The sequence below is a fragment of the Drosophila tropicalis genome, unplaced genomic scaffold (genome assembly GCF_018151085.1).
Source record: "Drosophila tropicalis isolate 14030-0801.00 unplaced genomic scaffold, ASM1815108v1 contig_175, whole genome shotgun sequence".
Classification (NCBI taxonomy): Eukaryota; Metazoa; Arthropoda; class Insecta; order Diptera; family Drosophilidae; genus Drosophila; species Drosophila tropicalis.
This window is the reverse complement of record NW_027172621.1, coordinates 113,930-127,731: the sequence shown is the minus strand read 5'-3', so window position 1 is coordinate 127,731 and position 13,802 is coordinate 113,930. Positions and strand designations below refer to the sequence as shown.

General features: G+C 37.8%; 2 protein-coding genes and 2 long non-coding RNA genes across 5 annotated transcripts in view; 2 read left to right on the top strand and 2 right to left on the bottom strand.

Moving 5' to 3' along the window:
* LOC137572064 (uncharacterized) overlaps nt 1-5,129 on the bottom strand; it is a 132,136-nt gene extending 127,007 nt beyond the window's left edge. Inside the window, exon 1 of the mRNA XM_068283844.1 lies at nt 4,707-5,129. The gene's annotated coding sequence lies outside the window, so the exon portion shown is untranslated. The remainder of the gene's footprint in view (nt 1-4,706) is intronic.
* Nucleotides 2,192-3,500, top strand: LOC137572066 (uncharacterized). Its single transcript, XR_011031523.1, has 2 exons — nt 2,192-2,271; nt 2,890-3,500. It is a non-coding gene; the product is annotated as an uncharacterized lncRNA (long non-coding RNA).
* Nucleotides 5,130-5,158: 29 nt separating the features above from the next.
* On the bottom strand, nt 5,159-7,254 carry Haspin (haspin). 2 transcript variants are annotated; one of them, XM_068283841.1, is made up of 6 exons: nt 7,145-7,254; nt 6,792-7,084; nt 6,117-6,727; nt 5,808-6,011; nt 5,449-5,744; nt 5,159-5,392 (listed from the first exon to the last, which is right to left on the bottom strand). In XM_068283841.1, the coding sequence occupies exons 1-6, from the start codon at nt 7,207-7,209 to the stop codon at nt 5,191-5,193; spliced, it is 1,671 nt and encodes a 556-aa protein (XP_068139942.1). In that variant the 5' UTR covers nt 7,210-7,254; the 3' UTR covers nt 5,159-5,190. The 2 variants fall into 2 exon arrangements, with proteins under 2 accessions (XP_068139942.1, XP_068139943.1); XM_068283842.1 differs by having other exon boundaries at nt 6,117-6,724.
* Nucleotides 7,255-8,005: 751 nt separating this feature from the next.
* The window catches only part of LOC137572070 (uncharacterized), a 96,992-nt gene continuing 91,195 nt past the window's right edge, over nt 8,006-13,802 (top strand). Inside the window, exons 1-2 of the long non-coding RNA XR_011031525.1 lie at nt 8,006-8,094; nt 8,149-8,235. This is a non-coding gene — a long non-coding RNA (uncharacterized lncRNA). The remainder of the gene's footprint in view (nt 8,095-8,148; nt 8,236-13,802) is intronic.

The following is a 13,802-nucleotide window of genomic DNA, read 5'->3' as shown; positions in this document are numbered from 1 at the left end:
CTCACTGCAATTTCAACGTTTTTTGGATGGGTCATCACCTCTATCACCATGCCTCGAGATAACAACGACATCGCTTTGACATCCTACATCGACATTAATGCTTCGCTCCAGAGGTTTTGGGAGCTAGAGGACAATAGTTCCACATCCAAATGGGAACCTGATGAAGAACAATTACAGAAACACTTTCTAGCTACACACACTCGAGATGAAGGGAAGTACATCGTTGAACCTCCATTTAAGGTCACTAATCCTGAGCTTATGGATACTCCACAAGAAGCTCTTACAACAAGATGAAATCTAAAAGCAAATGTAAACTTTAGAAGGGAATACTTATATAAGGGCATATGCGCGAATTGCCACCAGATGAAGTCAATAATGGACAACGGTTTTATCTAACAGATGACCCGGTTTGGGTCGGAAACTGAGAGTAGTTTTCACTTAACGATTATCTCTTTACAGGTCCTACAGTTTTGTATTCTCAGCCGACATAGTCAAGATGTTGTCTGGAGAGAAAAGCCATCGGATCCAGTCAAACACTATCAACTATGCACCGTCACTTATGTCACCTTATGTGCACCATTCCTGACTGTTAGGGTATTAGAGCAACTGGCTACACTGGGTCAAAGTAACTGATACAAAATCGAAAGAAACTCATTCAACTTATGTCCTGCGCTAATTTGGAGCTTGGGAAATCGGTACTATAATTTTTTCCCTTTTCTCTTTCAATATATTTTAAAATGATCAAGTTTTAAAGCTTAGAAAATAAAAAATAAATAAATAAATAAATAGATTTGATCACCCCTTCATACACTCTCCTGGATAAAAGTCCCCAAATGTTTTCGATAATATTTATGTCTGGGGAGTATGGCGGCCACTCGAGCAAGTTGACATTCTAGTCGTTAATCCACTGTTTTGTGACCCGGGCTATGTATGGATGCGGGTGTTGTCTTGTTGGTATGTCCATTGAATAGGTCCAAAAATTTCGGAAAACTGGGGAAAAGCCTTTTGGAGCACAGTTTTGTAGACGTTCGCATTCATCTTTGATGAAACAAACTGCAGCTCACAAGTTCCATAAAACGATATGGCTCCCCAATCCATTACGCCTCCTGTACAGGATTGATGGCGACTCAAAAAGCATTCCTCTTTTCGTATATCGTGAAAATAATAGTTATAGCCATCCGGTCCGTCGAGATTGAACATTTTTTCGTCCTAGAAGACAACAGCCTTACACTCCTTGTTCCAAGTCATGTGATCCCGCGCAAATCGAAGTCGTGCTTCCTTTCGTGCATCATTAAGAGGAGGTTTTTTTTTTTTTTATTTTTAATCTTTTTAAATGTTTAGCACTCCGAATAACTCTTTTTACCGTTGCCAATCAAGCATCTACACCGCATTCATCCCTGATATTACTGGCAGAGAGGTGGGAATTAGAAGCAGTTCGAAGGATTAGTCGCCTCTCTGATGCCGTTGTAGCATATTTTTTCCTCCTTTCATTTTTTCCCCGTAATCTGCTTCATTACGAAGAAAATTACTTACTACGTTTTGGCTTCGACCAATTTTCTTTGCTATTTCATTACGTTTTAGGCCAGATTCAATATAGCCTCTAATTTGACCTTTTTCAAAATCGGTTAAAGATTTTCCGCGACCCATATTTTAAAAAAATGGTAGCAATTACGTTAAATTTAAGTAGACCAAAGAAATTATGTGTTTTCAATCACGCAGTCAATCAAAAAGTGAAGTCAAAGTTGTCAAACTCAATCAGATGAGCCAAAAATAGACCACACATTTAGCAAGTTTCACGATGAAAGCAAAATTCTGAATTACCGTTGCATAGAACCCGTTACATTTTTTTGTCATATTATGAGTAACCAAAGGAGAGTTCAAAACAAAAAAGAAAGAAGGAAAAAATGCCATAGGAACAAAGAGAGAAGAAAAATAGAAGAAATATTTTTCAAACCTATTCAGTTGAGCGGCACTGTTGTTTCAAAGTAGCACTAAAACCACATTACATAGTTTTAAAACCATTCACAAATAAAACCTGTGTTATTTTTACACTTGTGAATACACTTGTCTCATTTATTCATAAATTACAAATAAAAAACTCAGGCGAAATTATTAACAAGAAAACGCAATGTATTTATTCAGATCAATATTTTAAAATATACTATTCTACGGAGCTCCGGTCTGGTCTAATATCGCAAATTGTCTTGTTACAAAACTGCGAGTCACTAAAAACAAATTACTTAAAATGATTCAAATTTCGACCTGGTAGAGGTGAGAATCGTCGCCACAATGATTTTGATAATAGATGTTTGTTTTTAATGTATCCTTACATAAATATTTTAGCACAATTCATAGTTCTAGTCCAGGGGTAGGCATGCATACAATCAAAAATTAGGTTTTGCATTTTTGTGTGTGACAACAAACACGAAGTACGAAAATTGTTCTTGCTTTACACTAAAAAAAACAGTATAGCAAAAAGAAATGTTTCTTGCTGAACAGCAACTGATTTGTGTGTTGCAACAAACACAAAGTCCGAAACTTTTTTTTTTTATTTATTGTATTATAACCAACTTTAAAGAAACTTGAAAGCAAATAACGCATTGCACATCGAATTCAAATTGTCAATCAAGAGAAAACTATTTTTTCCATTTGTCAACAAACATTTTTTTAAGTGTAGTTTTGACATGTGGACCAATTTTTCTTTGAAAATCATTTTTTTTTTGTGACAAGCACGAGTCGAACTGTTTCCGAAGTGCCATTGCCGAACTTTTTTCAAAATATATAAAGGGGAATCTAGTACCACAACTATCTTCATTCCTTTAATTCAAAAGATGAACTGATTTTATTGTTGTGTATATAAATGAACTTTAAAAGTTTTGATCATTTCAGGTCAAATCGTCCTGACCAGTTCCACAATGGGAATCACCAAAGACGAGATGACGAGAGCTCTGCGCGCACGTAGAGTTGAGGTGCCGCCGTCAGCCACAGTCGTGCAAATTCGCCGACTGCACGCTTCCGAGACAGCGAAGAATCAGCGCTGTCGTCGCCTGCCGCCAAACCTGGTGGAACACTATCAGCTGGGACGCAGGCCACACGTTCTGCGTCTAAGACGGCCACTTCCACGCCCGCCGCTGCCGTTGACACCGTTGCTGTGTCTGCTGCTGCCGTGCCCACTGTTGTGCCCGCCGCTCCCTTACCCGCCGCTGCTGTACCCGCCACTGCTGTACCCGCCACTGCTGTGCCCGCCGCTGCAGGATCCGCTGCTGCAGTACCCGCTGCTGCCGTGCTCACTGCTGTGCCCGCCGCTGCAGTACCCGCCGCTGCCGTCGACGTCATTGCTGTGTCTGCTGCTGCCGTGCCCACTGTCGTACCCGTTGCTGTCTCGACTGCCGCTACCCTGGCCGCTGTACAGTCGGCCGCGATTCGCGCCACAACCACAACCAAAAAGAACTCGTTTATAATTTTCCAAATTTAAAAATATACTTGTCGTTTTAAATTAATCTTGATATAATTCTATCAAAAAATAGTTATAAATTAAAAATACTTCCAAAACTACTCTAAAAAAGGGCTTAATTGTAAGTTTTTCTAGAAATGTAGCTGAAAAAAGTAATTTTGGGCTATATAACATTCTTAAAATGAATTTATTTAACCATTAACAACATTTCTACAATAAATGAGGATGATTTAAGTCGCATGCATGAAGAAGAATTCGATATATAAGTCATAATTAGCTCATATGAACTTTCAGAAAAAAAGGTCCGGTGCGGTTTGATTTCAATAACCTTCAATTTGTTGCATAGTGTAATCATAAGTGGCAAAAGCATTTCGATAGAAGACGTTCGAAATGAGAACAGGGCAAATTCATTACCTACATGTTTTAATCACCGCTTACAATTAGAGATCTCATTTTATTTCCTAAAAAAAAAATTGGAGGTGTATGTTGACTTTTTTTGCTGACTGTATGTATTTCAATCAGAACAATTCAAATTTGTTAACCAGGGGGATGAAAAGGGCATAAAAATTACGTACATTCATACATACATATAGTGAACTTGAATAATCGATGCGTTGCAAAAACATCATCGATATTAACAAAATCTTTAAGACATTAATACCGCAAAAAAAATTATACATACATACATACATATGTACATACATATGTACATATGTAGTCATGAGAAAAATAACTTTTTACATCTGTATAGAAATACATATGTATGTATGTACGTTACGTTACAGAAACACGGATCCATATGTATGTACATATGTATGTATGTACATATGTCGAACTACAAACAATATGTACATACATACATACATACCTACATACATATAAATTGACACAAGTGGTTTAGAGAATGGGTCTGCAGAATTCAGACAAAATTTAACTGCTAAGATTGGATTTTAACCCTTTAACTTGTAGACTAAATTTCAGAATACTAAACTCCACATCTTAATTACAAAGAAAATAGTTGGGTGTAAGCAACAGAAAAAGAACTCTCTTCTTCAGAATTAACTTCTTGAATAAGGAAAGTGCCTGTATGTATGTATGTACATACATACATATGTTAACATTACGTATACTATATACACACCAAAGGAATAAGGAAAAAACTATATTTTATTATATTTTTGTGTATTATTATATTATTAGCTTTTCAGTGTACATGTTCGTAGCACATACTTTAACCACTGACTCAGCTCACCTTTGTGCGTAGTTTTTCCTAACTATGCATTAAACTTTTTACGTATATTTTTTATAAACATCAAGTTTTTATGTGTGTATGAATAAAGTACATTAAGTATGTATTTTTAAAAAATTACACTATAATTTGTAAAAAACAAAAAGTTTAGGTATGGTTTTTTGTTGTAAAAAACTTTGTTTTTATAGGATTTGTTCAAGGTGTTTTTAATTAAGTGTAAATTTAGTCCAAATGCTGCACTTTTTGTCCCGGGAAATTATACCAAGAACTGAAATACAAATATCCTTTGAAGTTACTCAAGTGTGTCAAATAGCCAGCCAAAGCTTTAAATGTACACACTGGTTTTTGTACGAATAGACTTAAAAAAGCTCTTTTTAAAACAGCTTTTTGTTAGGAGGGAACTCTTAAATTCAACCCGCATTTGAATAAATAAAAATATAAGACATCCTAGTAAATTATTTTAAAGAGTTATTTATATCTAAAAGTATCAGTAACCAAACACATAACTAACGCCATGAGCTGCACTTTCGAACGTAAGTATGATGTTCTGTAGGGCTTTAAGTTTCTCAACATATAACTTATGCGTTTTAGTGTTCACACTCTTATATTTAACACAATCGATCATTTTTTTATTTATATAAGAAAGCCACAGTACATTAGTTTTAGGCGCAAATGCTGTCCAATTGTTTCTACAATAAAATTACATTAGTTTAATACGAAAATATAGATGATTCTTTCTACTCACTTGAGTTCCTGGCGCATCTTGCGATATATGTCATATTGGTAGTCTCCAGTTGCCTCGAATAGTTCCTCATCACTAGAGAGATCATTATAGTAACAAAATTTGTTAAATTTTATTCTTGACAGAGTATAATCAATTATGGTAGTTCTAATTCCCTTCGATGGTATTGACAGGATCCTGCCATTTAGTTTGAATGGTATTTTTTTTACGCTTGCCGCCTTTATAAGTATGTTACCCCAATGTAAATCTCGATGCTCAAATTGATGTTCTAGTTCACCAACAGCCAACGTAGTCATTATCTTAAAAGGGCGTATTAAAAATATTTAAATAACACTTTGTGAAAAGCCGATGTAAAAATGTACCTGCAAAAAGGCATAGTACGCTTGTTCTGCGTTCGTAAATCGAAATGTAGACAGATCTTGACCTGCAAACTTGAGTTCCAAAACAACAAATAGTTGATGTTCTTTAAAGATTTTAGGGTGATCATTTTCCGACCCTTTTTCCTTATCGAAGTTATCCCAGAGATTTATTAAGTATTGTGGATAAACACCTTTTACTAGCGATACCTACGAATCAAATTGCCATTTGTTAGTTTTGTTAAATGTGTTAGATGCATTACAAGTGAGTTAAAGTAGATAGAGTTAAAAAATAAAATTAAAGAAATTATTTACGTTTTGAATGTTCACAAAGCCCGAAGTTGAATTACGTTCACAAAATTGAAGATTACACATCTCTTTTGTAATTACAATTTCTGGCAAGATTTGTTCAAAAGTCTTTTGGGTTTCCCCGTTGACTACGGTTTTTCCTTCAATTGGTATTATTTTTAATACTACTTCGTTTTTCGGATTTGTTCTTCCGGTGAATTTAAACACTTCGCCGAAAACTCCTTCTCCAATTTTACTGGCGCCTTTTATGTTTGGAAAATCATATTCGGTATCAAAGCCTATTGCCTTACTCTGTTGACAATACATCAGTACTTGTTTCTCATAATCTACTGATGATACACTATTATTATTAGAAATGGTTTTACGTCCACATAGAAATTTGTGATCAAGTTTATTGTTTTCGTGCACTCTTGGTTCTTTCACAGACCGCTCCAAGTCGCATAGAGCTTCATTAGTGTGTATACGACGCCAAAAAACCAATGACTTACGCCATTTTCCTGGCTGTAAAATGAGTAAACTACTTTTTCCTTGACGTGCTTCATCCGATTTGGTTTCCAAGCATTCTGGCCTATTTAATAATGGTTCCGAATTGCTATTTTTTATTTCAGAGTCCTCTTCTGAAAAAATCAATATTAAAAGACCTTGTTTCAACAATACTGATAAACTTTTTATGTTACACACCATACATATTAATCCCAACATTAAAAATGTCTTTAAATAAGCTCAATTGCGACCCTGTTATTGGTGATAGTGCACAGCGGAATAGGTGTGTGCTGCAATCTTTAGTATGGGGAGTTGAAATAACTTTGATTGGTTTGTTGGGATTATCCACTATATCACAGAATCGTGCATTTATTTTTAAAGGTTCAACAATATTAGTAAAGGATATGTTAGGGTTAGTATTTTCCAAACTAGAATCAATATTGAAAGATGCGCGAACATTTTGTTTTATTATGTTTAGCTCACGAAGCAATCTGAAAAGAAATTAATGAATAACAACATTGAAGTGTGAGCACAATAATATTAATACATACGGTTGACGAACCAACAATTTATCAAAAGAATCTTTCCATATGCCACTTGACAAGGTACTGTCCATAGCGGGTAGTTTAAATATATTATACAAAAACCCGTTTGTCACACTTTTGCCACTAGAGATGTGCATTTGAAAAATATATAATATCGATACAATTAATCTATGACTAACACCTCATTCCCACTATACATGGTCCACAATTTATTTAGTAAGATAAATAATAACGGACTCCTACTGGCGACTATTCACAGTGCCTTAATTCTAGAACAGATTTCCACTGATGACCATCGACCATCATGGCATAGGTTTGACAGCTGCCGCAGGCAGGTTTGTTATGACTTAACGCGAACAATAAATTTTAATAGTTTAGTAAGTAAGTAGTTTAAAAATTACTATAAAACGTAAAAAGAATAAAAACCCATATTACTTATACAGATTCATGCCAACAATCCAACGTAATGCGCCGCAAAGCTTACAGCCATCTGTGTAGCTGCAGCATAGATTGTAGGTGGACAGCGACAGTTGTCGCTCCAGTCGCCAATACAAATGTCCAAATGTCGTGCCGAACGCCGGGACAAACCAGCATTGTGTCGCCTCTTTGTCGCTCTAGTCCCAGCGACTAGCCGCTAGCGACAATTGTCCCTCTGGTCGCCGAGGCTGTCTATTAATCGCTCTGGTCGCTGTACTTTATAAATTCGGGATTGTTAAACACTTTGGCTTGCAGATTAAATACATGTATGTATTCATGCGTATATATATATTGCTATGCAATTGATCTTACAAGTTGAATTTCGAAGGATGAAAAAAAAACGCATTGGAACGACACAGGACGGGTTGAAGTATACCGTGTAACTTTTTGGACAGATCAGTTATGTCATATGTACATATGTATATAAGTAAATGGATAAGTCGGTATGAAAAAGCGGGAATCTTGGCACTTTTAAATGTGTATGTAAGAGAGTATATGTAGTAAGACTTGAAAGTATCAAAAGTATTTTGCAGTCTGTGTATAAGAGGGGATTTCAGCCGGACGTCCCATGGCGAGTTGCTTAGCAAAAACCGACAACTCATTAGGTAACACACTCATGTGTATGTATGCACACATGTAGGTACCAATACAATTTAATTTCACCCGCACAAAATTAATTGCAACCTCTCCGATTGGATCTCCGCAATTTTAATAATTTTAAACCCATAATTCAACCATTCAATCGTGATATTCTTTAACCAATTTAAAAATAATTAAACTCGCAGAACATAAACAACGGTCGAACAGTTCACTCCGCATCAGCGCTGACACCCAAGTCCCATTAGAGCTGCCACTTGAGCCATTTTTATACCATACACCCATAGGGTGAAAGCTTCTCCGACCTATAAAGTATATATATTCTTGATCAGGATGAACAGCCGAGTCGATCTAGCCTTGTCCGTCTGTCTGTCCGTCCGTCCGTCCGTATGAACACGCAGATCTCGGAGACTATAAGAACTAGAGCCACCAAATTTGGTATGTATACTCGTGTATTATGTACATATATAGAGTTAATTGGAATTTCGGCCACGCCCCCTTACGACCCCAGGAATCACATAAAACTATTTTTCTTAAAAAGTATAACAGCTAGAGACTTCAAATTTAGTTTGTATACCCGTTTAGTTAGCGCGCAGAAATTAATTGTTACGCCCCCAGGAATCACATAAAACTGTTTTTCTTAAAAAGTATAATAGGTAGAGACATCAAATTTGGTATGCAGACTAGTTTAATAGACCCGCAGAAACTGGCTATTTACAAATTTTGCTACGCCCACTTCCACCCCCGCAAATTAAACAAAACTGATTTTATCAAAAACAAACAAAGCTTAGTATGCGCGATTAATCTTATCTATTTCTACAAAACTACCATTTATATTGTGTCCATAAAAAAATGAAGCAAGTAAGTCGACTCATCGACTTGGGTATACCATACACCAGGTGAAGCAAATATTTCAAATTTCGAAAAGCAAATGTACCTACATATGTCTATTAAATTGTTTTTACATGTTTCATAGTATGTGCTATCTCGCTCACTCTACAAACACACGAGCACGAGCACGCCGCTACGACATTCGCTTCCTTAATCGCAACAGGAATATAAAAAGATCTCCAATTTCCAACCCTACCTGAATAGGGATTCCAGAGAGAAGGAAAATAACACAATCTTTATTCGCTGAATTCAAAATATGATCTGATTTTATTTACAAAAGTATGGAGTCTTTATAGGGAATCGTAGGCTCTAGGAGGTAACAATTGTTCTTAGAAGATCTTAATCTAGTAAAATATTGAAAAATTATTACTATTTTGGGAACGGCGTCGGCCTCTTGACATCCTGCCCTTGTGAACTTTTGGGTTAGTTTAGAATTACAAGTGTTTTTCCACAACGTGTGTGGCTGATTGTAATTCTAGTCATATGCTATCAGCAAAAGCAGATCGAAAACCAACAAATGCAGCTGAATGCCATAAGTACTCTGGTAAAAGAGTAATCCCAAGATTACAGTCCTGGTAGATACCACTTCAAAATTTTATAAAATATAATGTGTTTTAGAATATGTATTTGGTACGCAAATGGCCTTCGTAACAAGGCCCCAGAATTTACTGTTTCTCTTAAACTACGAGATGTACATAATATGAAGGTACTACATATAATTCTAATATCAGAGACTTTTGAATTCCCTCAGCTATAAATATTTGGCTACGAGCATTACAATGCTCACGGAGCGATAGCTAATTACCATGTTGGCGCTTCCAAACTGGTTAGATCGACATCCGACTAAGGGTGTATGTCTTCTTGTCGTGAAGTGCAGCTTGCAAGCAATGCTGTAAACTCCAATATAGGCTCAATTTAAATTGGCACCATCTATCTTCCCCTAAACACAAATATTTCCTAACATGATCTTGAGGGCAAACTTAATGACAAATCAGTTAGTGTTTCTTGAAGTTATTAAATGTTTATTTATTTATATATATATCTAGGCACTAGCACATAAACCAGTGACTAAAGGTTGTCACAACCAAAACATAAATTGGGTGGACCTCGGAGTGAGATTATAAAGGTAGAGATGGGGGCCAAAGACACAGCGATGCACACCCGATGTAGCTACAATTGGTATCTGGTCTTACTAAGAATAATGCATTTCTTTTATAGTACAAAATAGCGAGCTCATCAGTGCATAGTTCGACATAGTGTTAGGTCAGCAAAATACGTTTTTATTGATTAACTAGGTCTTTATTGTTTACTGCTGACCATATCAGACCTACTTATGACTGATGAGCCATCGATATCTATAATCGGGTTACATACTTAATTGACATACATTTCTATTTGTTCTATATTATAATTGTCTTAATGTTAGCTTATTTTATATAATCAAAACACCAACATACGCCCGGCCGTTGAACACCTGTTCAACGTTATCCAACGTTGACCGCAAAATTGCTGGGGGCTGGGCTTACTGCAGCAGGAGTCGGTATGGGATTGACGATCCTCACGGTTGTCTGCTCTGGACCATTGTGTCTTGGGGGTCGTGAGCATCTTTTTATTCCATATACCATCACAAGAACCAATGGTATTGTTAGCGCTACGTAGGAGACTATAATTTGATGAGCCGGCTGGCTGGGGTCTTCTGGCAATTTCCAGTTTTGCTTAGTTTCCAGTTTTCCTTGAACGTTGCTTAGTTCATCGTAGCTTAGCTGCATCTTTGTGAATTGTGTTGTTGTTGGCGCTACTTTTGTTGGGCCAATGCTGAAGTTGCCAAATCGGACATATGACAATTTCATTGTGTCTGTCGTAGTTATACGGTGACCTGTTATTCGTATACCAGAACTCCTAGCTGTACACGTCGGGTCTAGAGTTAACAATTCAGTCTTCTTAATAGTGACACCTTGTATATTATCGTCACAGGTCACTGCGAGTTCAATTGGTCTAGTGGTGGCAAAAATCCACTGATTTTTGTGATACATGTCGTACCACACGAATGATCTGTTTGTGTGTTGTATTTGGCAAGTTGATGATTTTGTGTTTTTGAATAGCTGGAACTCACAGTTGCTATTAGCCGAAAACGTCGTTTGTTTATCAAAACAAATATATTGCTCGTTGTTGAGCTGATGGCATTGTTCCAAATCGGCTCTTGAGAGCCCAATGTATTGATTCTGTTCCTTGTTGACAGCAATGATGGGAATTTTAATGTTCATGATTACAATCCCATGAGTTCCAATTGCTGGAATGGGTACCAGGTTATACAGTTGCACTGCCTGCTTTGCCACTAATGGAAATGTGACCTTAAATATCACATGATTGTTTGCGATTGTTCTTTGTGCCTTCATTAAGCCATATAGTTGCAAGACGTCGTTATCTGGAACTGGCAAATCCAAACCAAACGGAAGATGTCTCTTCAGTTGGTTCAGATGTTCCCGAAGCTGGCCTGGTGATAGTAGTAACGGGCTTATTTTGCTATGATGGGCATCTGTAAATAATCGGGAAATTTCTGTCATCTGAGTAGTTAGCGTGATATACCATTGCAACGCCTTTACCGCATTGTCCTGGACCTTGGTCATGTCGCTCATTTGTTGTTCCATTAGTTTCATCTGATTTTCAATTGCTTCATCTCGCTTAATGATATTTATCGTTGAATCAATTACAGATGTCTTATTTTGCAGCAAGTTCAATAAGTAATTCTCATTTGATTTAACCTTTCTTATGGTGCCTGACATCTCTGTTGCATACTTTGAGTCCAGCACACCAAATAAGCCGTACGCAATGTTCCCAATTATATCTAAAGGCGATCGTCGTTGGCGTTCTATGTGAAGGAGATCATTTCCTGTCCGTAGCTCTGAGTTAACATGCTCGAAGTGCCTCTGCATTGCGGTGCACGCCTCTGGAACCTTCATTAACACGCATATTTCTCCAACCTTTACTACTCCGTCTGAAAATGTCTTCAGGTCGGCCCAATATGGTTCGAGATCGTAGAATGCCACAATAGTCCATTCAGACGTTGCCATCCTTCCTGTGCCAATACTCATAGTATATGCCTGGTTTGGGGTTGAATCGAGTTATATTAGTTCTTTGAGCAAATGCTATAGGCAATAACAACAGCATTAGGCAGATCGTCATTGCCAACGGTGGCAGACCGATCGAAAAGCGTCTTTTTGTTTTTGGTTCTGCGTTGTCCTCGATACCAGGGTCTTTTTGGGAATTCGATTCTGTGTCATCTGCCTCGATTTTACGTTTTGTCGCCGTCTCTCTAAGCAAGGGGGCCAATTTATGGATAGCCGCTTGTAGGTGCCTCTGGCTGTTTTAACGTCTACCACGCGGACGTATCCATCCAGGCCTGGATATAATTTAACAATTCGTCCAATTGGCCACTGCAAAATTGGCACATTATCCTCCTTTAGAATTACCATCATGCCTTCTTTGACATTGTTATATGGTTTTTTCCACTTGGATGTACCCTGCAATTCTTGTAGGTACTCTTGAGATCATTGTGTCCAGAATGAATGCTTAAGCCGTTGCACTAATTCCCATTGCTCTGGAATCGATCGCTGTGTTATTGGCTCTGCATCTGGTTGGGCTACTAATGGTTCTCCGATCAATAGGTGGCCTGGGGTTAGAGCTGTTAAGTCGTTGGGATCGTCTGAGTTTAGCGTTAACGGACGAGAGTTCAGCACTGCTTCAACATTGACAATAATGGTAGACAGTTGTTCGAACGTTAAGTTTGCTGTCGATACGTTTTTCAACAGTAAATGCTTAGCGGACTTTACCGCAGCTTCCCATGATCCTCCGAAACGTGGAGACCGTGGTGGTATGAACTTAAATTGCACTCCTTTTTGATTGCAAAATTCCTTGATACTACCTGCTGCCGTTTCTGAGTGTATTGTATCGGTCAGTTCCTTAAGTTGGTTGTTTGCTCCAACAAAGTTAGTTGCATTATCGCAGTATAATGTCTGGCATCTTCCTCTGCGCCCAATAAAGCGCTGAAGCGCGCCCACAAATGAGGAGGTGGACAGGTCTCCGACCAACTCCAAGTGTACTGCCTTGGTTGCAAAGCATACAAATACTGCAATGTAGGCTTTGTCGGAACGTTTTTCTCGAACCTTATGGTGGATCCAGAATGGTCCACAATAGTCTACTCCGGCATTGAGAAAGGGTCTATTCTGAGATACCCGATGCTCAGGTAAGTCGCCCATGACTTGTTTAAAGAACTGAGGCCGGTACTTGGTGCATACTACGCAGCCCTGGATCACATTCCGGACCATCGGTTTCACCTTAATGATGTGGTACTGTTGCCGAGCTATTCCGCGTAGTGCCTCATGTCCACAATGAAGATTATCTTCAAGAAGTTTCCGTATCATCATTTTTACCACCGGATCATTATACGGCAAGAGATATGGATTCCTTGTTTCCGTTGATACTGGTGCTTGTTGTAGCCTAGTTGCTACTCGTATCATTGAATCTTCATCCAGTATTAGTGGCAATGTTGCCACCGTGCTTTTGCGATCTAGCGGTTGATCAGGTCGTTTCTTTAAGTGCCGTAATTCATATGCAAGTCCTGTTTCTTGAATTTGCTTAATGATCAATCTCCGTGCTTGGTCTAACTCTTCCAACTCTAACTGAGCCGTTGGTTTCCTGT

Bases quoted from the DNA above. Each gene is read 5' to 3' on its own strand.
- Haspin (XM_068283841.1), bottom strand. From the start codon at position 7,209: ATGGACAGTACCTTGTCAAGTGGCATATGGAAAGATTCTTTTGATAAA. The intron at 7,085-7,144 runs GTATGTATTAAT...ATTTCTTTTCAG, and splicing joins AAATTGTTGGTTCGTCAACC to ATTGCTTCGTGAGCTAAACA. The intron at 5,393-5,448 runs GTGAGTAGAAAG...ATTTTATTGTAG, and splicing joins AAGATGCGCCAGGAACTCAA to AAACAATTGGACAGCATTTG.